The sequence below is a fragment of the Nicotiana tomentosiformis genome, chromosome 8 (assembly GCF_000390325.3).
Source record: "Nicotiana tomentosiformis chromosome 8, ASM39032v3, whole genome shotgun sequence".
Taxonomy (NCBI): domain Eukaryota; kingdom Viridiplantae; phylum Streptophyta; class Magnoliopsida; order Solanales; family Solanaceae; genus Nicotiana; species Nicotiana tomentosiformis.
In genome coordinates this window covers 138,138,992-138,161,877 of record NC_090819.1, presented here as the reverse complement: position 1 = coordinate 138,161,877, position 22,886 = coordinate 138,138,992, and the positions used below count along the sequence as shown (strand labels likewise).

The window sequence follows — 22,886 nt, the reverse complement described above, 5'->3', positions numbered from 1 at the left end:
TATTTTGAATATAATTCTTTCAATTAAAAAGTCACCATGTGACACCTCATTTCATAATCATAAAAATATGGGTCTCGCCCTTTTTACATATTTCCATGGCACCTCGTGCCCATAATTAAATCATCATATTTTCCCGGCACCTCGTGCCCTCATTTCATATCTCAACTGCACGGACAATTCACATGCCAATTATCATTATCATTTCATCACAGCACCTCGTGCCCACATTTCATATCACAACTTCACGGACAATCCACGTGTCAAATATTCTCATTATTTACCCACGGCACCTTGTGCCCACATTTTCTTTTATAAACCGCTTGGAAATAGCCACAGGCTCTCAATTTCAACATAAATCATATTGTTATCAATTTACCAACAACAAGACAAATTGCATAAGGTATAAAACTAAACACAAGAAAATCACAACATCACATGAAAATTATCAACACCACAACCCCACATCATCGCATATCATCCCTGATAATAGCCACCCGTATCGCTCCTATAGCCACCCTTATCGCTCCGCCCAGACAATACCAATAGTCACCCCTTATCGCTCTTATTGTCACCCTTATCGCTCCTATAACCACCATTTATCGTTCCGCCCAAATAATATTCAGACAAACACAACAGTGAAACGCCACCCTTATAACCACATAATAACAACGGTGAAATGCCACCCTTATCTCCCCAAAATAACAACTCACACAACACAACAATTTACACGGTAAATTATCACAGCAACATAACAAAATCAATTCATATCACAATTTGCTCAATGGCCACAACCAAATTCCAAAGCTACAACCAAGTCAATTAATTTCACAACAAATAGCCAAAAGCTCCACACAATGTGTTCAACACCCAAAAATAATCAATAGAGATAGAAATTATTCAACATAAAGCAAATTCTTCATTAAATTCAAATTTTTAATAATTATATAAGAAACCTCTTCTTAAGCTCATTTAATTAATTATTTGCAGAGGGAAAATTCATAATGAAATTAAATTTCAATAATTATCAAACCAACAAATTCACAAAATTACATAAATAATCAAGTAACAATCACATCAAATTGTCATATAACAACATATTCAACAACAACAAGGTTTTAGGCACGATAATTAGATGATTAAATATATACCAACAATTACCCAATTTACCATACAATATGCTGAGGACTTCAACTCAATAAAATTTACACATATAAGCCGAGTACGTACTCGTCACCTCGCGTACACGACTTTAAAAATTTATTCCAAAAAGTCAACAAAAGTCAATGCGGGGCCCGCCCCTCGGAACCCGACATAATTTTCATGAAATTCAAACACTCATTCCGATACGAGTTCAACCATACCAATTTTATCGAATTCCAATAACAAATCGACCTCCAAATCTTAAATTTAAACCAAGAGGGTTTTCTAAATTTTTCAACCCAATTCACTAATTTAGTGATAAAAACAATAATAGATTCATGTAATTTAGCCAAAATCAAGTTAGAAATTCTTACCCCAATATTTTTCTTGAAAAACTTTCGAACAATCGCCTCACCCGAGCTTCCTTGGTCCAAAAATGGAAGAATGACACGAATTTGGACTTTATTCTACTGTCCAGGGGTTTGTTCTTCGCGTTCGCGAGACTCCCCTCGCGTTCGCGATGAACAAATTCTTCAAAAGTCATTTTCAAACTCTTCTCAGATAGCCTCTAGTATAATGGTCATAACTCTTTGTACAAAACTCCAAATGATGAATGGTTTGACTTTATGAAAACTAGACTCTAAGGACTATAACTTGTATTTGTTGCTCATCTCCCAATTCTTTATATATTACGAGATATAAGCTTCCAAAGTCAGCCCTGTGCAACAGAGATTTCCAAACTCTTCCCGGACAGCTTCTAGTGTATCCACCATAACGTTTTGTACACAACTCCAAATGACAAATGGTTTACATTTCTCAAAACTAGACACAAAGGGCTACAACTTTCATTTTGAATCATCTCCAAATTACTTATAGATTGCGAGATATGAGCCTCTAAATTCAGACGACGAACAACAAAATTTCCTTCTTCGCGAACGCAAAGAACAAAGTCCTAACAGCAAAATCCTTCTTCGCGAACGTGAGAGGCTCCTCGCGAACGCGAAGAACAACAACAGAACCAGCAACTAGCAGCATCAAAACACCCAAACTTGGTCCGGAACCACCCCGAATCAAACCCGAGGCCCCGGGACCCCATCTAATCATACCAACCAGTCCCAATACATAACACGAACCTGCTCGAAGCCTCAAATCACATCAAACAACATCAAAGCCATGAATCATACCCCAATTCAAGCCTAATGAACTTTGAAATTTCAAATTCTATATCTTGTGTCAAAACACATCAAACTAATCTGGAATGACTTCAAATTTTACACACAAGTCAAAATTGACATAACGAAGCTATTCCAATTTCCAGAATTGGATTCCGGACCCGATATTAAAAGTTAACCCCCCGGTCAAACTTCCCAAAAATTCATCTTTCGCCATTTCAAGCCAAATTCCTCTACGGACCTCCAAATAATTTTTCGGACATGCTCCTAAGTCCATAATCACCATACGGAGCTATTGACATCATCAAAATTCCATTCTGAAGTCGTCTTCACATAGTTCCGACTACGGTAAAAATCCTAAGACTTAGCTTCTGTTTTGGGGACCAAGTGTCCCAAATCATCCAGTAACCTAATTCAACCAAACACACAAGTCAATACACATAATAAGAAGCTTCTCAGGGCCTTATGCCGCCAGGCGGGGCTTAAATTCTTAAAATGACAAGTCGGGTCGTTACACTAACTTTGTGTGGGGGAAATCCCCTTAGGATTTGGTACTGTTATAACCATATGTGATACGTAAGCGTCGTGTACGCGAGGCGACGAGTGCGTACACAGGCTAATTATGGGAATTTTTTATTCTTGCTGAGTTGTCTTCTTTTAAATTCCTTAACGAAGTAGTACCTCGGAAGATCCTCATGTACTGCATATTTACTTTGGGACTATGAGGCGGTATCTCGGGAGATCCTCCCTATGGTGCATATTTACATTTGGGACTACGAGGTGGTACCTCGGGAGTACCCTTGTTGTTTACCTCTAGTTGTTGTGCTGTTAGTTTCTAAAATTTCTCGTTGTTTTAAATTCGCAGTCATTTCAAAATATTATTATATCTTCTGCCTTATTTTTCTTTTAAACCAGTAGGGCCCTGACCTGACCTCATCACTACTCTACCGAGGTTAGGCTTGGCACTTACTTGGTACCGTTGTGGCATACTCATACTACACTCTGCACATCGTTTTGTGCATATCCAGGTTCTTCCTACTAGACCAGATACTAGTGAGCTGGACTGTACGTGGAGACTTCAAGGTATATTTGCCAGCGTCCGCAGACCTCGGAGTCCCCCTCTATCTTTACTATATTATTTTTCCTTATTCTCCTTATACGCTAATGTATAGAAACACTTAGTATTTTCTCTTAGTAGCTTGTGACTTATTTCCACCGAGTTTTGGGAGTTGTAATTACTGATTTGCAGTTTTATATTTATTTCGTGTGTTGAGAATTTGACTTCAGCTTTATATTATGATATTCTGCAAATTGTTAGGCTTACCTAGTCTTAGAGACTAGGTACCATCACAACATCCTACGGAGTGTGAATTGGGGTCGTGACAACCTGGTATTAGAGCTCTAGGTTCATAGGTGTTATGAGTCACAAGTAGGTTTAGTATAGTCTCGCAAATCGGTACGGAGACGACTGTACTTATCTTCGGGAGGCTATGGAACTGTTAGAAAAAGCTTCATTTCTTTGATTCTTTATAGTGCGAGATTTTAACTTCGGATTAGGAACTTTTGTCTTTCTATTCTCTCACAGATGGTGAGAACACGTACAACTAGATTAGATGACCAGACACCTGCGCCCCCTGCTAGAGCCGTGAGAGGCCGGGGCCGGGGTAGAGGCCGAGGACGTCCACATGGTGCAGCCAGAGCACCCACACGAGCTACTACAGAGGAGCCACCTGTAGATCCAGTTGGAGGACAGGCACTTGAGACGCCTGTCACTATACCAGCCTTCAGGAGACTCTAGCCCAGTTCCTGAGCATGTTCAGTACCTTAGCTCAGGCAGGATTGATACCACTTGCTCCTGCTACATCTCAGGCCAGGGGAGGAGCATAGACTCCCATCACCGGTACCCCGAGCAGCGGGTTCAGGTAGACCAGGATCTAGAGATCATACCGATACAGCCGGTATCTCTAGTTCAGCCTGAGGTTAGGGCAGCAGCTTCTGAGGCAGAGCAGCTCAGGCTCGAGAGGTACAAGAAGTACCACCCTCCTACTTTTAGTTGCTTGGAGTCAGAGGATGCCCAGGGTTTTCTTGAGGAGTGCCAATGTATCCTCCGTACTATGGGTGTTGCAGAGACTAGTGAGGTTTCTTTCATTGCGTTACATCTTAGATGAGTGGCCTATCAGTGCTAGCGCACATACGAGTTGGATAGTCCGACTGAGGTAGCCTCACTCACTTGGACTCAGTTCTCAGATATGTTCTTGAGGGAGTATGTTCCCAGAGTCTTAGAGATGCTTGGCAAGCAGCATTTGAGCAGTTGCACCAGGGTTCTATGATTATATCAGAGTATGCGGTCCGATGTAGTGATTTGGCTAGGCATGCACCAGCCTTGGTTGCTACCGTTCAAGAATGGGTTTGTCGGTTTATTGAGGGGCTCAACCCCAGCATCAGATTGAGCATGGACCGAGAGTTAGAGATGGATATTACGTATCAACAGGTAGTGGGGATTTCTAGGAGGTTAGAGGGCATACTGAATCGGGATAGAGAGAAGAGAGGGGCCAAGAGGTCTCGAGAATCGGACACTTACAGCGGTACTCGTGCCCCAACTACAGCTCATCAGGGTAGAGGTTATATGGGTCTCCCTATTCATTCAGCACTTCCAGTCGTCAGCGGTGCTCCGGTCACTCCTAGGCCCCAGGATCCTTATTATGCACTGCCAGTGTCTAGTGTGCCTCATGTACGGGGTGCTTCCAGTAGGTAGTCCAGTCGATCAGGCCCGAACCAGTTGCAGTAGCCACGTCCTCCGAGAGCTTGTTTTGAGTGTGGCAACACCCATCATTTTCGTGAGGGATTTCCCCAAATTTAGGAGGGGTGCACCCCCACAGATTTCTCAGGCACCGCGTGCTCTACCGGATCCTCAGGCTATGATTACAGCACCAGCTACCACCCCACCTGCACAACTAACTAAAGGTGGAGGTCAGACAGGTAGAGGTCACCCTAGAGAGGGAGGTCGGGCCAGATATTATGCCATTCCTGCTAGGATAGAGGCAGTTGCATCACAGTCTGTTATCACAGGTATTGTTCTGGTCTGTCATAGAGATGCATCAGTCTTATTTGATCTAGGCTCCACTTATTCCTATGTGTCATCTTATTTTGCCCTGTATTTGGGTGTATCCCGCGATTCTCTGAGTTCACATGTTTATGTATCTACACCCGTGGGTGATTCTTTCATTATTGACCGTGTGTATCGGTCGTGTTTGATTGTTATTGGTGGTTTTGAGACCAGAGCTAATATATTATTGCTCAGTATGGTGGATTTCTATGTTATTTTGGGCATGGACTGGTTGTCACCCTATCATGCTATCCTTGATTGTCATTCCAAGACGGTGACGTTGGCTATGCCAGGTCTACTGCAGCTAGAGTGGAGAGGTACCTTAGATCGTGTTCCTAGCAGGGTTGTATCATTTCTTAAAGCTCAGTGAATGGTTGAGAAGGGGTGTGATGTGCATCTGGCCTATGTGAGAGATGTTAGTGTTGATACTCCTACTGTTGAGTTCGTTCCGGTAGTGAGGGATTTTGCAGACATATTTCCAGCAGATCTTCCGTGCATGACGCCCGACAGCGATATTGACTATGGCATTGATTTGTTACCGGAAACTCAGCCCATTTCTATTCCACCTTATCGGATGGCCCCAACAGAGTTGAAAGAGTTAAAGAAATAATTGCAAGAGTTGCTCGATAAGGGCTTCATTCGGCCCAGTGTATCGCCTTGGGGTGCTCTTGTTTTGTTTGTGAAGAAAATGATGGTTCTATGCGAATGTGTATTGATTATCGCCAGTTGAACAAGGTTACAGTGAAGAACAGGTATCCATTACTATGGATTGATGACCTATTTGATCAGCTTCAGGGAGCAAGAGTGTTCTCTAAGATTGACTTGCGTTCAGTTTATCATCAGTTGAAGATTCGGAAGCCAGATATCCCAAAGACTACTTTCAGGACTCGGTATGGTCATTACGAGTTCCTTGTGATGTCTTTTAGGCTAACCAATGCCCCAGCAACATTCATGCACTTGATGAACAATGTATTTCAGCCCTATCTTGACTCTTTCATCATTGTGTTTATTGACGACATTCTGGTGTACTCCCAGAGTCGAGAGGATCATGAGCAGCACCTGAGAACTGTGCTTCAGACCTTGAGAGAGAAGAAGTTATATGCAAAATTTTCGAAATGTGAGTTCTGGCTAGACTCAGTGGCATTTTTGGATCATGTAGTATCGAGTGAGGGGATCAAGGTAGACCCGAAGAAGATTGAAGCAGTGTAGAGTTAGACCAGACCATCCTCAGCTATGTAGATCTAGAGTTTTCTTGGCTTGGCGGGGTATTACCGTCGATTTGTAGAGGGTTTCTCGTCTATTGCGTCACTTATGACCAGATTGACCCAGAAGGGTGCTCCGTTCAAATGGACCAAGGACTGTGAGGAGAGATTTTAAAAGATCATGATTGTTTTGACTACAGCCCTAGTGTTAGTATTGCATATTGGTTCGGGGTCTTATACGGTGTATTGTGATGCTTCATGTATTGGTCTCAGCACGGTGTTGATGCAGGACGGTAGAGTGATTGCCTACGCATCTAGACAGCTGAAGGTACATGAGAAGAACTATCCTGTCCACGACCTCGAGTTAGCAGCTATTGTTCATGCCTTGAAGATCTGGTGGCATTATTTGTATGGTGTTCCTTGTGAGGTGTTCACTGACCATCGGAGTCTACAACATCTGTTTAAACAGAAGGATCTTAACTTGCGGTAGCGAAGATGGTTGGAGTTGCTTAAGGATTATAACATCACCACTCTCTATCATCTCGGAAACGCCAATGTGGTGGCCGATGCCTTGAGTCGCAAGACGGAGAGTTTGGGCAGTTTAGCATATCTACCAATAGCAGAGAGGCCTTTAGCCTTGGATGTTCAGGCCTTGGCCAACCAGTTTCTTAGATTGGATGTTTCCGAGTTGAGCCGAGTTTTGGCTTGTGTCGTTTCTCGGTATTCTCTTTATGATCGTATTAGTGAGTATCAGTATGATGACCCCCATCTGTTTGTCCTTAAGGACACGGTTCAGCACGGTGATGCCAAGAAGGTCACTATTGGAGATGATGGAGTATTACGGATGCAGGGCAAGCAATGTGTGCCTAATGTAGATGTGGGGGATGAAGTGTATTACGGATGCAGGGCAGGCTACGTCCAACCCTTTTTGTGTTTTGGGGTCTGGGGGACGAAGTAGGGATTTAAAAATGACTCCCTCGGGTGCGCTCCCGCGCACCTGGACACACAGCAGGGCAGTAGCACTGCCACAAGTACGCGGCCGTGCACGGGACCATCTGGGCACGCATACTACGCATTGTCCAGTAAAATGCACATAACATTTTATTCAAAAATCCGTTCGGGATCCACAATATATCTTTGGAAATATATTTCAAAGGGCTACAACTTTTATGTTTTGCGTTTTCTCCAGTTCCTAATATAATTCCATGAAATCAGGCTAAAAGACAAATCTTCCATAAACTTAGTCGATTTTATCGAATCTTATGCACCACACTCTCTGCCTTGATTCCAAAATAATTATTTCCACCCATACTCATCCTTATGGGACTTCACATGTCTAAAATATCACATTAATACTCATTTAACATGTTCACACCTAGTCCAAATTTTTGGAGTGTTACAATTTTTACCTCCTAACTAAGCCAGATATGAAAAAGTGTTTGTTCATATGGCTACTCAAAGAGGCATTGCTATTTCAATATTGAGTTCATAAAATAAACTGCAAATTATGTATTCGATAACAGAGACATACACCAGAAGAACGAGGAGAACCAGAAAAAAGAAGGGGGTTCGTTAGGGTCCGAGCAGAATTGGTGAGATTGAATTTAATTTGAAATCTGCTAAAACTTTGAATCTACTCAATTATGCCTTTTCCTTTTTTGTAACTGAAATTCCGTTTGTTATGGCTTAAAATAAGTAATACACAACTAGAAGGAGTCTTATTAAAAGAGGAATGGAGAGAAAATAGAAAAAGATATAACTAAATCCCCTAATTTAAGTCACTAATAATAGATTGTATATAATTTGAAGTAATCCTTGTTTAGGACGGATAGTTAACAGTATACAAAATTAGGACAATTTTGGTAAATAAGTTTCAAATATTGTATTGGAAGAAAAAAATCTCAAAAAACATTTGGACTGCTTTAAATGGCCTAACGGGCCTAAGAACAAAAAGAAATGCAAAAATATGACACTTTTTAAGGAAGTATTTAACTTTTGACCCTCTTTTATTCCATGGGCTTAATTTCAAGGTCAAAAGTTAAAAATATTACACATGGGACAAGCAAGGGACACCACTTGTTAAACTTGAAGTTCTACCCATAAAGCAAGCAGGGTAAAAAAAAATTCAATATCATCCACTTTTAGGGTTATTTGTGTACCTGTCTTCACCCCAATTACATCAGGATCACTTAAGCTCAAATAAAAGTACATCTTTTATACCCATAGAAATGACACCATGTAGCCATTTTAAAGGGCTGCTATTTAGAAATTAGCCGGTGGGTCGTTAATTTCAATTTTTTAGGACAAAAATATCTTGAATTGCCCTTAAGGTGAGATTTTTAGTTTAAATTTTCAGGAAAAAAAAAAATTAATAGTGGCTAATCTCTAAATAGCATCCCTAAAAATGACTATTTGTGCACTTGCGTACCCTTCCAACTAACGGTGGGTACGAATTGTTAATAAGTGTAATTGGATCATCAAACACAACCAAGTCCCAAAATTGTTAGGACTAACAATGGTCACCTTGTTATAATTTTCACCATTGTATATAAATAATGTCAAGAAAACAAAACTTCATTTGTTTACCGTAAGCGCAAGTGTTAGGATCGGGTTACCGGGTAGTGTAAAATTTAGTCAAACAACGTTATAATGATAATAACAAAGACAATGTAAGTTGATAATAATGCCAATTAAAGAAGATAAAGAAGATACAAATTTAACGTAGTTCGGTCAAGGTGACCTACGTCCACAAGCGGAGAGGAGCAATTTCACTATACCAACAAGAGTACAAAAAAGAGTATAAAATTAGAGTAAATACTCTAATTAGTCCCAAATACCCCAAGAGAATAATCTCATAATATCACTCCAAAGAAAGGGTTCACACAAGTGTTTCCCAACACTCACTCTCTTACAAAATACTCTATAATGAAATAAAGGAGGAGAAAGAAAGACAAGAGTGAAAAGCTCTTGAATTGGTGTGTTTGCAAATGAGGAGAGGCTCCTCTATTTTTAGCAAAAAGTCCTTGGCCTAATAGTGGATATTATGTCATGGCAAATGTCATGATCCACAAATTTTGTTATAATGGATATTATGTCATGGCAAATGTCATAAAATTTTGGCCATATTACAAATCTCCACCTTGGCCTAATTTCGGCTTATATTTAGTAAATTTTCTCCACCTTCTTCGCTAAAACCCCAATGGGCAAAATCATTCTTCATAAATGCCAATCAAGTTCAGGCAAAGCTTGAACTTGGACACTGGAAGAGGTTTTGTGAACATGTCAGCAGGATTGTCTCTAGTGTTGATCTTCTGAACAGAGAGTTTTCCTTCAGCAATGGTTTCTCGGATGAAATGATATTCTATATCAATGTGTTTCGTCCTCTCATGATACATTTGATCTTTAGTCAAGTGAATGGCGCTTTGACTATCACAGAAAATGGTAATACTGCCTTGGTGTAAGCTGAGTTCCGCAAATAGACCATTCAACCATAAAGCTTCTTTGATCGCCTCGGTCACTGCCATATATTCTGCTTCGGTAGTAGATAAAGCTACTACATGTTGTAATGTAGCTTTCCAACTAATAGCGCAACCACCGATGCAAAATACATAGTCTGTCAGTGATCTTCTATTGTCAAGATCACCTACATAATCCGAGTCTACAAAACCAACCAAAGTGTTAGTATTTCTCCCAAACTGCAAACATGTGTTTGAAGTACCTCGCAAGTATCTGAGAATCCATTTCACAGCATGCCAATGTGCTTTACCAGGGCAAGCCATATACCGGCTTACCATGCTCACTACTTGTGAAATGTCTAGACGTGTACAAACCATTGCATACATAATATTGCCGACTGCACTGGAATAAGGAACATGTTCCATGTACCTCTCTTCTTCCTCTGACTGCAAGGATTGAGCAGCTAATAACTTAAAATGAGCAGCAAGAGAGGTACTAACTAGTTTAGCATCTTTCATGCCAAACCTCTCCAAGACTTTCTCCAAGTACTTCTTCTGGGTCAGAAATAGCCTGTTGGCTTTTCGATCTCTTTTGATCTCCATGCCAATGATTTTCTTAGCTGCTCCTAAATATTTCATCTCAAATTCACTTTTCAGTTGACTTTTCAAATTGTGAATTTATGTTAAATCATTAGCAGCAATGAGCATGTCATCAACATATAATAATAGGTACACAAATGAACCATCATTTAACTTCCGGAAGTAAACACAACTATCATATATGCTCCTCGAATAACGATGGCCCAACATAAATGAATCAAACCTTTTATACTATTTGTCTTGGAGACTGCTTTAATCCGTACAAGGATTTCTTCAACAAGCAAACATGATCTTTTTTTCCTTCAATTTTAAATCCTTCGGGTTGATGCATGTATATTTGTTCCTCAAGTTCGCCATGTAAGAAAGTTGTCTTAACATCAAGTTATTTAATTCCAAATCATATACGGCAATGAAGGCAAGTAAGACACGAATAGAGCTATGTTTAACAACAGGTGAGAAAATATCATTAAAATCAACTCCTTGTACCTGACTATAGCCCTTTGCAACTAATCGTGCCTTATACCTCGCATCTTCAACCCCTGGAATGCCATCCTTTTTCTTGAAGACCCATTTGCAACCAACAATTCTTTTTCCTGATGGCGGCTTCACAAGAGACCAAGTACCATTCTTGTGGAGAGACTCAATTTCTTCATTCATTGCAATCAGCCACTTGGCTGAGTCAACACTAGAAACTGATTCTGAATATTTTGATAGTTCTCCAATTTCTTTAGTTTCCTATGCAACTGAAAAGACAAATGCAACATAATCTCCAAACCTTAATGGTTGTTTACCTTCTCTTCTTGGTCTATGTTTGGCTATAGAATACTCCTCTTCTTTTGGTTCAACTTCAGGAGTCTCAACTTCAAGAATTTTAGCTTCTGTCTCAACTTCAGGAGTTTCAACTGTATTTTGCTCCAAAGTTGATGAGCTTGGCTCAGAAGGAATGCCAATCTCAATCTCCACCTGGTTTTGTGTACTCTTTCCTTTATCTGTATTACAAGAACTAGAAGACTCTTTTCTAGAATGTAACATAGAGGATTCATCAAAGATTACATATCTGCTAATTATAAATTTTGGTGTCGTGGGATCAGGATACCATAGTCGGTATCCTTTCACCCCAGATGCATACCCAAGGAAAATGCACTTTTTAGCCTGTAGCTCTAATTTTCCATCATTTACATGCATATATGCAGGGCAATCAAATATCTTTATATCAGAATAATTAGCAGGAGTACCTAACCACATTTCCTCTGAAGTCTTAAAGTTCAAAGGTGCAGAAGGAGCTCAGTTGACAATATAACAAGTTGTAGAGATAGCTTTTGCCCAAAAGGCGTTTGTCAACCCATCATTTGAAATCATGAAACGAGCCATTTCCAAAAGAGTTCTATTCATCCTTTCTGCCACACCATTTTGCTGAGGTGTCATTCTCACAGTACGATGTCGAGCAATTCCTTCATTCTTACAAAATTCGTTGAATTCATCATTACAAAATTCCAAGCCATTATTTGTTCTAAGCCGCTTAACCTGTTTTCCTGTTTGCTTCTCAATCAAAACTTTCCATTATTTGAAATTTAAGAAAAGAATCACTTTTATTTTTCAGGAAATAAACCCAAACTTTCCTTGAATAATCATCAATGAAAGTTAACATATACCTGGCACCACCTTTTGATGGGGTACATGAAGGACCCCAAAGATCTGAATGAATGTAATCCAAAGTGTCTTTTGTTCTATGAATCGCTGGAGATTTGAAGCTGACTTTTTTCTGCTTTCCGAACACACAATGTTCATAAAACTCCATATTTCCGGTACTTTGGACACATAAGAGACCTCTTTTGCTGAGGATGGAAAGACCTTTTTCACTCATATGACCCAATCGCATATGCCACAATTTGATGATGTCAGAATCTGATTTATTTGATATTGAAACTACAGCAGCACTTGTAACAGTAGATCGCAAAAGAGTATACAACGTACTAGATCTGCGTGCTTTCATGATCACAAGAGCACCATGAGAAATTTTCAGAACTCCACCTCCACCTGTGTACTTACACCCAAGAGATTATAGAGTGCCCAAAGAGATGAGATTTTTATTCAAGTCAGGAACATGTCTAACATCGGTGAGAGTTCTCACCACACCATCGTGCATTTTGATTCGGACTGTACCTTTTCCAATAATTTTGCAGGCAGCATTGTTGCCCATCAAGACAACTCCACCTCCAATAGATTCATATGTGGTAAATAAATCTCGACTGGGACACATATGATAAGAACATCCCGAATCTAAAATTCACTCATTGTTAGATTTGAAACTATTATTAGTTGCTAAAAAAATAGTTCCCTCAGTCTCATCAGTAGCTACACTTGCTTCGGCAGTGTCGGTATTTTTGTGCTCATTTTTCTTTTCTGTATGCTTTTCTTTATTTTTCAATTTAAAGCATTCAGAAATAATGTGACCTTTCTTATGACAATATTTGCACTTGACATTTCTGTATCTGAATTTTGACCTTGATTTAGGTTTCTCACTACTTGAATCTTTCTTATTGGATCTATCACTTATGAATAAGCCTTCCCCTTGGTTCCCACTAGTTTCCACAGTAATATCTCTATCTATTTGTTCTTTTGATTTCAAAATAGATTTGATATCTTTATAAGAGATATTATCCTTTCCATAAAGCATAGTATCTCTTATATGTTTAAACGACTGGGGTAAGGAAACAAGAAATAACACAGCCTGATCCTCATATTTGATTTCAGCATCTATGTTACTTAAATCCATAAGAAGAGAATCAAAAGTATCAAGATACGTAAGTATAGAGGTACCTTCAGCCATACGAAAAGTGTAGAGTTTTTGCTTTAGGTAAAGACTGTTTTCTATTGTTCTTTTCATATATAGGGTTTTAAACTTTTCCCATATGCCTTTGGACGAGCTTTATGCTGCAACTTCACGCAAAACCTCATTTGAAAAATTTAAAATAATACATGTTTTTGCCTTTTTGTCTATGACGGCAAACTCCTTGTTTGTCATTTTATCCGGCATCTTCTCATTTCCTTGCAGTGCCAAATCTAAGCCATCCTGAATTAGGATAGCTTCCATCTTTAATTGCCACATTCTGAAGTTTGCACTTCGGTCAAATTTCTCAACATAAGACTTTGTTAGAGTCATTTTGGCTATTTAAACTAACCCGGTTAGATCTGGCTCTCATACCAATTTGTTAGGATCGGGTTATCGGGTAGTGCGTAATTTAGCCAAACAACGTTATAATGATAATAACAAAGACAATGCAAGTTGATAATAATGCCAATTAAAGAAGATAAAGAAGACACAAATTTAACGTGGTTCAGTCAAGGTAACCTACGTCCACAAGCGGAGAGGAGCAATTTCACTATACCAACAAGAGTACAAAAGAGAGTACAAAATTAGAGTAAATACTCTAATTAGTCCTAAATACCCCAAGAGAATAACCTCACAAGATCACTCCAAAGAAAGAGTTCACGCAAGGGTTTCCCAACACTCACTCTCTTACAAAATACTCTATAATGAAATAAAGGAGGAGAAAGAAAGACAAGAGTGAAAAGCTCTTGAATTGGTGTGTTTGCAAACGAGGAGAAGTTCCTCTATTTATAGCAAGAAACTCTTGGCCTAATAGTTGATATTATGTCATGGCAAATATCATAATCCACAAATTTTATTATATTGGATATTATGTCATGACAAATATCATAAAAATTTAGTCATATTACAGCAAGTATTACCTGAAGTTAAAAGTTAAAATAACGTTTGCTCAAATTATTTTCGATAAAAAGTTAACTTCCATCATTATCAACCAGTAAAAAAATAACTTTTTCGGGAAAAAATTTTTTTTTTTTAATGAGAAGCTAACCACAGTAGAGTAAATCTACGTGGATAATAGTAGATAAGAGTGAGAAAGGAAAATGTAAACTGGCGCGCCTTTTTGATAACTTATTATCTTGAAGTGTCTTTGTTCTGTCCACTCCCATTTCTGCTCTCTTGAGTCTTATCTTTCTCAACGCCTCAAAAATCACTGTTTTTCTCTTTTGCTCTAATTTTCAAAGAATGCAAAGCCTAGCGCTCTCTTCTGAGAGCAGCTCTTTGTTTAGGTCCTCTGCTACTTCTCCACCTTCTTTTGCTTTCCCTAATATTTCCCCTTTTGCATTCTCCACGTAAGTTCGGTTTCTTTACCCGCCCTTTTACTTTTTTGTTGAAATTTGCGCATGAATTCTTACAACCTCAGCTTAACTACATTTTATTTTCTTGATTATCTGGGCTTGTTTTGCTCTTGTTTGTGCTCATCAGTAGGGGTATCAAACGGGCGGGTAGGGTCGGTTATGGGTGGGTCGACACGGGTAATGCTAAAACGGATAAATTATCCGACCCGACTCATATTTAATACGGATAGAAAATGGGTTAACCGACGTATAATATGGATATTCATATTATCCATTACTTTATATGATCACTTTTGAGAAAATTACTAGTCTCCCAAACTTGAGTAACCCGGTTTGAGTTTTTACAAATGTAAAAGTTAAACTCATTAGTTATCCGTTTGTTATCTATTTTCTAAGTGGATAATATGGTTCTTATCTATATTTGACCCGTTTTTAAAAAGTCCAATATTCAACCCATTTTTTTTAGTAGATTAGATAATATGGATGTATAATTGTTTTGTTTATCCATTTTGCCACCACTAGTGGTCAGCATTTAGAAGGTTGTCCGCAAAATTCAATTATGAAAACAATATTAGCCATTTTTGTTTGGTTGTTCTATCTCATCTAAAAATTTAAGCATTAAGACATGAAAATATCACTTTTAATGGGTAGCAGTAAGACTTGAACTTAGAATATATGCATACATGATATGTGAATCCAAGATTTAAACTTAATTAGTTCAACATTAGAGTTCTTAAAAATGATTGGTTGGGTGGGACTTGGGAGTTTAATATTTGTTGAAATTTTGGTGAATTTTCACGCTTATATTTATGGATTGGGTTCATTTGAACTTAGTAAATGTAAGCTACATCCACCCATAGGTGAATTTAGGGTTTAAGTTCTATGGGTTCAACCTTAAAATTATGGGTCCAGACCTAGTACTTGTTACGATTTTAGTGGATTTTTATATATAAATTTATGTCCTGCGTCGAAAGTACTGGGTTCAGATGAACCCGGTGTCCGAGTGCTACATCTGCCACTGCATCCACCCCCTGATACCATGTAGAATTGTGCAAACCACCTCTTCTGAAGCGTTTTTATTTATTTATTTTAGGTAAATCTGTTTTGTGGAATTGCGAAATATACAATTGTGCTTTGTTTAGCTATCTCTTTTTGTTTTTCCTGATTGTGTTGTTTGCAGGTTTTCTAGGCGGCATTCCCTTTGCATGCACCACAGATGGTTTGGGGACTTGTCAAAGGTTTTTTGCTTTATCTACATTTTGAGTTGTTCATACTTCCTTCTGTAAGAACCAACATGGTTGTAAATTCTTTTGACCTAATTAATTTATCTGCTACAATAAGAGGTGAAAAAGAATGTAACTTGCTGTGAGGATTGGTTGCACTTGTATATCCGGGATATTGTTATGTGTGAGAGAACGCTTAGAAGAACTAAACTTGGGAGGTGGTGCAAAACAATAAGTGGTATATTCGGATCATTTGCACTAGTTCGTTGTGATAACTCAGTTTATTGTTGTTGTATAAGAACTTATGTATGTATTGACCATTTCATTATCTCATAGTTAAAGTTTTAAGTCTCACTTTGAAGATATATGACCCGATATTGTGGATACTTCTCAGGTGGTCAGGACTAGGAATTACAAAAGCTGCTACATTGCAAGGTCGGCTTGTCGTTCCAAAGAATGCAGTTGTTCAAACAGATCAGCATTGTCGAAGAGGAAAAACGAAAACATTGCTGTTCTTCAAGTTTTAGACATGCCACAGATCAATTATCTGAAATCTGTTGTCATTTCTGGCCTTTTCACTCTTCTGTTCACACAACAAGCAAGTGCTGTTTCAGAGGTTGCGACTAGCTTGCAGTCGTTTCCTTTCTTCGGGGATCTCGGAGATTTAAGCACAGGTTTTGCTTCAGTTAGGAAAATCTCCCAGCAACTTCCATTTTTGAAATCTTGCTGCTGTTTTACCTTATCCTGAGAAAGGAAATAAGAGACGAAAAGAAATAACAATGAAATCATTTCATGCATCATCTGTTGATTTTTGTATCTTGCCAACTATTCTATTCTCATTCATGGAACACATAGCAAAAATGTACATCACGTTCCAACAAATAGAGACTTATTTCTTCTTTTGCTCCTATGAATCAAAAATGACTGGCGTAACTGCGTCATATGTGAACTGTAGAACTGCTTTCAGAGTTATTCAGATACTTGATTCTTTGCCAGCGGAAAGAAGGAACAGAATCTTGTTGCTAGAATATCTGGCCTTATATTGAAAAATATGCATTTGGTGTATTCTGATATAGTGAGGTGTAACTGTGGTTGAAAATATCATGTTTAATGCGTTCCTGATTGCAAAGGTGTTCTCCAGAATATTATTTCCCTTTCACCTTCTTTGGTTTTATACATTCGGACAAGTATTACATCAGTTGTTTTCGGCACCTAGCACGTGAAAGTGATTAGGAAGAGCCTTACCTTTAATTCTCTCAAATTTTGCTTGCTTTTTCTCGCTGCATCACCAATCATCTGTTTTGCACTTTTTCTCCTCCCCTCGCATATTATACTCTATTTGAGATTGTGAAGGAAAAGTGTTCCACCAGAAAACTAAACCTACTTTTCTTTTTTCCAATTTTGCAGGCATTCTTGTTGATATTTTTTTCAGAGCTTGGAGACAAAACCTTCTTTATTGCTGTAAGGGGATTTTATCATTCAAAAACTATATGTAGATGAGACATTACTGGCTGAATGAAATGATGATATAAATGCTTTTACATGTGCTTCATCAAAGAGAGTCTCCTTCTGATTTGTTATGTTATACTCTCACAATTAATGCGAGTATTCATTGATATGAGCAGGCTCTTTTAGCAGCTAGGAACTCTGCTGCTGTCACTTTCTTAGGGACTTTTGGCGCACTTGGGTACGTTATCTTTCTGCACCATGTATAGATGGTTTTTATCATTTGTTCTCAATTCTTTAAGTTTAACACAGTAGTTTGCTTATTCTCACTAAAGAGAATTATGTAATAGACAAGTGTTTTAATGTTGGTCTAGCTATGAAATCTTGCATCTACATATTCAACTATAGTTGTCAGAGAGAATCTGGAGAATATAAATCACCACCCTTCATAAGCATTTATTGGTAAGCCATGTAGCCTATCTCAGTTTGAAATTAAAAAGTTAAATAATTGAATTTCATCATTCAACATTCACTATGTCCTCTTAACTTCTGTATCTGACAAATGTGAATACATCGTTTTCTTTTCAAGAGTTAATATATATTCCTGACTAGTTCTTCTTATAACGTTTGACTCGTGTTAAAATTAAGATCTTAAAGAGCTCAAATACGGTCAATGTAACATATCCATCACATCTTTGTTAATATCCTGGAAGATGCTCTATTCAGAAACCCATTCTATCACCTAACCAAACAAAAGAGGAATATGTTTTCTTTATATTAACAGTGTCTGTGTCATTTGCAGGGTAATGACAATCATATCTGTTGTTCTTGGAAGAACTTTCCACTATGTCGATGACATTCTTCCTTTCAGGTTTAACAACCTCTCTTTGTATAATTATACATTTTGATTATGACAGAGAATCAACCTACTAAAAATGCAGATTATGAGAAATAGTTTCAGACAATTCATAGCAGGAGGATTGTAACTAACCTTCCTGCATTAGGTCCATTTTATTGCATAAGCATGTTACTTTTCAAAAATTTAAAGTCTTAACATCCTCCAATTTTTTACTACATCATTTTGCGGTGTCCTTTGGATCATTTAACTGATTAATGTTCCAAATCTTTAAATAAAGGAAATATCATGGGTGGTTCATCTCTTATACCCTAATGCATTCAGTTGCTTAAATGCAGGTTCGGTGAAAATGATTTGCCAGTGGATGATATTGCTGCAGTTTGCCTTCTGGTAACACATGATCTAATATTTAAGCCACGTTATAACTTGCACGCTAAGCCATGTGAAATTGACGTGTCTGTTGAAATTCAATTTTGATACAGGTGTATTTTGGAGTGTCAACCTTACTTGATGCCTCCTCCAGCGATGGCATGAAAGCCGAAGAGGAACAGAAAGAGGTAATCCAATCAGCATCCCTTCTTCTATTAAGTACTGTTCTAATTTTAAGATGTCAAGTAGAATTAGTGCACATGTATGATAATCTTTTGACTTAGCATCTTATATCTTATAGGCTACAATCAGCACTATGAGCACTTATAATAACTTCTTTTGTTTCTCGTGCTTTTTCTCTCCGCTAGAAAGCTTTAAAAACTTGAACTTTTGGTTCATGGTCAAGCTGAGATGAAATAGGAACTATTTCTTCGTATTTTTGGAACTTCCTATCTATTACAAGATAACAGTTTGTTTATGGTTTTCTTCCGTCTAATAGAATGTTTTTATTCATGGAACAACATATTTGCTGAAAAAATGGAACCTTCGTTTTTTATTTTCGATTTCACTTTCTTGGACTCAAAACAAGTCAATTTCTGAAGCACTTACCTACTGCATAAAACAGTTACCGAGAATCTATAAGGTTAAAATTTACATAAAATTATGAGGATCAAGAGATCGACGCTTTATTATAAGATGTTTATTGGTAGTTAAACCGTTCCTGTCATCAGCAATGAGCTTATTCTAATTGTGGGCCTCTTTGCTTTTGAGACCAGGCGGAGCTGGCAGTTTCAGAATTTTCAGGAAATGGTGCTGGAATATTGGCTGCTGCAAACACTATTGTTAGCACATTTGCATTGGTCTTTGTTGCTGAATGGGGAGACAAATCATTTTTTTCTACAATAGGTTAGTCATACTCAGGTCGATGCAGAAACTATTGTTTTTACCATTTGTTCGTATTATGAATCAACTCGTACATGAGTCTATTCTTTTACAAACATCCAGATGTTTTACAATCTGAAAACATTCACAGAAAGCTAAATCAGCAAACACCCTTTTATGGGACTCCAATCTCTGTTAAATTAATTGATAATTATCTCCTAGTTTTGGTAAGCGACATCAAGTATGGTCTAAGTACTAACACAATAATCTGGTTTCAGCTCTTGCTGCTGCATCTTCACCTCTTGGAGTCATTGGTGGCGCATTAGCCGGTCATGGAGTTGCAACTTTGGTAAATACAAACCTTTAATGTAAACATTATTGCTGCTTGCAGCCATCACGTACAAGCTACAATGCGATTTCTTTTGCAAATAATAGCAACCTGAAAATCATTTATGTATAACATTTCAAGGGAAATGTCATCATGATATGCTAAATATTTATTATTATTAAAAAGCCGTTGATGTTTGCATCAGGGTAGCATGCTTACATCACACCCCATTAGGGTGCGGCCCTTCCCCGGATCGTGCGTGAACGGGAGATGCTTTGTGCACCGGGCGTCACTTTTTTAAAAAAAAAAAAGAAAGGCCTTTAACTTGATACCTTCAGCATATTACTTTGCGCGACCTTTTCTGGAAATAAGAGTCAGTGTTATCAAAGGCGAAAAACGCAATAAAGTTCTAAGGTCCGTTGGGGCTTTAAGTGCAAAGCGCAAATAAAGCGTGAGCTTTTATGAAAAAAGGCACAACGGGAGAAAAAAGTAAAAATATGCATTTAGTCCAAGACTAATCATTATAAGCATGAATAACAAATATATGGAAAAAGAAATTGGAAAAAAATTCACGATAAAGTGAAATATCAATTGTTTAAGGTCGCCTTTTCAGGATTACACTCATTGGCAAGGAAAATTATGCCTTAGATATTTGATGTGACACTAAAGCGCCCACAAAGCGAGGCGAAGCGCTCAACGTGTTTTGAGCCTCGCTTCAGGGCTTAAGCGCGTTTTAAGCGCGCCTTTGACAACACTGATAAGAGTACCATGGGCTGATTCCTAATGAAATGTAACCATATCGATATTTGGTGCATTAGTTCTTTTTCTTACTTTTGGTATTGGTCTGTAATGCATTTTTGTACGCATCGGAAATTGATTGGTGGTAAAAAATTTCTCTGCAGTTGGCTGTTCTAGGAGGTTCATTACTGGGGTCATTCTTGTCTGAGAAGGTCAGATTACTCTATCTGAATAGTTAAATACAAGGCACATTTATTTGATCCTCTGAATCTTCTGCTCGAAACGAATTCACCCTATAGATTTCTCCTCTGGAATCCACTATAACAAGAATATGTTTCTTCTCATATTGCTGACTTAGAAAAAGTACACAATAATACTATACTATCAAATGATTCAATTCCAGTGTTGTTATTGTACTTATATTGCCTAAAAACCTCTGCCACTTGCTCAACCTCTGTTAAAACCCAAAAGAGTTCATATACTAATATTTTATAATGAGTTGCTTTTGGAATAATTAACTACATAATTAGTAAAATAGAAGCTGTATTTTATGTCAAATTTGCCAACCAGATCTTTCCAGTTTTAAATAATCTCCTGCTTACGCGACAAACAGTGCTTAACCAACTTCTTGTCTTGGTCATCCTATTACCAACCTGCATTAGTTATTTTCTTCCATTTGACTGCAGAAGTCCTACTTCATGGTCCGACATGAAAAATGCTTTCCTTAGCAAGTCGTGTCCCGTTTATAATGTTATTACTCTGAAAAGGAGGGGAAAATGAAACTTTGACTTTCTATTCTCTAGTGTTTTTGGCAGCCAGCCTCTTGTAGAAATGCAGGGTAATACTGTGTACGATAGACCTTTGTGGTCCGGCCTCCACGAAACCCGTGCATAGCGGTAGCTTAGTGCATCGGGCTATCATTTTTTAGTGCGTTTGGCATGACAAAAGCCACTTTCTATGGAAAATGCTTTCTACATATTGGTTGGTGGAAAGAAAACATATGCTAAAGATTAATAATATCATTAGCAAATTCGAGAGTGCTTCAATGAATGTTTTGTGTATGAAAGATTCATAATAATGTCTAACTGCTAACTAGAGCAAGTAATACGAAGTTAAAAGTTAAGTTGATCTAAGGAAAATAACTTTCGCCTATAACCCCCTTTTGATAGAAAACTTGCAAAATATTTTCTGGTAATTAAATTCGAGAAATTATGACTTTGTCTAAAGATTCTCAGTTTCAGTTTTGATATGTTTGATGTTTTTTGCACATGTTAATGATGAACAAATCTCTTCTTTCAGGCCATTGCCTACATAGGTGGTACTCTCTTCTTAGTATTTGCAGCAGTGACAGTAATTGAGATTGTGAGTTGAAACAACAATTATTTCGTACTATATTTTTTTCTACCAAAATTGTACTTGTTATTTAGACCTGATTTTATTTCCATAGCTACAACCAGGTGAAGAAATCGTGAAAATCAGAGCATTCTAGCTAGGATAATTGTTTGATCACTTGTGTTTCTTTGTCCAAAAAAAGAAACTAAGTTGCTTGCTAACATTTCTTTATTACTCTTTCTATTAGTCAACTTACTCCCCCCCCCCCCAAACACACCCAGCAGAACAAAATGAAAAACTTAAGAAGAATATTTCTTTACCAACTCTGGACTAAACACTAACTACCAATAAGATGAGTTTAAGTTCTATACACGGATAGTTTAGATTTTTAATACCATCAAATTACGTCGACCTATAACCTATGGTGCTCAGACTCCTCAAAAATAATGACGGGTACATGTCGGATTTTCCAAAAGTAGTGCAGTTTTGGAGGATCCGATACGGGTGCGACAACATATTTGGAGAATCGGCTCAACATTGCCTATAACAACAGAAAAATAAAGTAAATGCTACTATAGTCGGTTATAAATTGAACTTAAGAAATTAAAAAAAATTATGTGCAACTTGCAATTATCTTATTTCATTACCAGGAAGCTTTACAACCTTTGAATGTGTAGTACAAGTGTCAAAGATGGAAATCATGGTTTAGAGTTAAAAGAGGATTTCAAAAACCAATAGTTTTTCAGCCTTTAACATCCATTAATAAACCACCATGTTTTTTCATGTCTGAAATATAATATATGCCTTTACACACAACTCAAAAGTCGAATCTAAATATAGAGACAAGAC

At 37.9% G+C, this 22,886-nt stretch overlaps 1 protein-coding gene across 1 annotated transcript; it reads left to right on the top strand.

Moving 5' to 3' along the window:
* The first annotated feature begins 14,645 nt into the window (after window positions 1-14,645).
* LOC104120256 (protein PAM71, chloroplastic) lies at window positions 14,646-22,258 on the top strand. Its single transcript, XM_009631991.4, has 12 exons — window positions 14,646-14,857; window positions 16,044-16,101; window positions 16,481-16,771; window positions 17,494-17,547; window positions 17,712-17,773; window positions 18,335-18,403; window positions 18,727-18,778; window positions 18,871-18,945; window positions 19,534-19,663; window positions 19,918-19,988; window positions 20,870-20,917; window positions 22,005-22,258. The coding sequence occupies exons 1-12, from the start codon at window positions 14,751-14,753 to the stop codon at window positions 22,074-22,076; spliced, it is 1,089 nt and encodes a 362-aa protein (XP_009630286.1). The 5' UTR covers window positions 14,646-14,750; the 3' UTR covers window positions 22,077-22,258.
* Window positions 22,259-22,886: the final 628 nt, after the last annotated feature.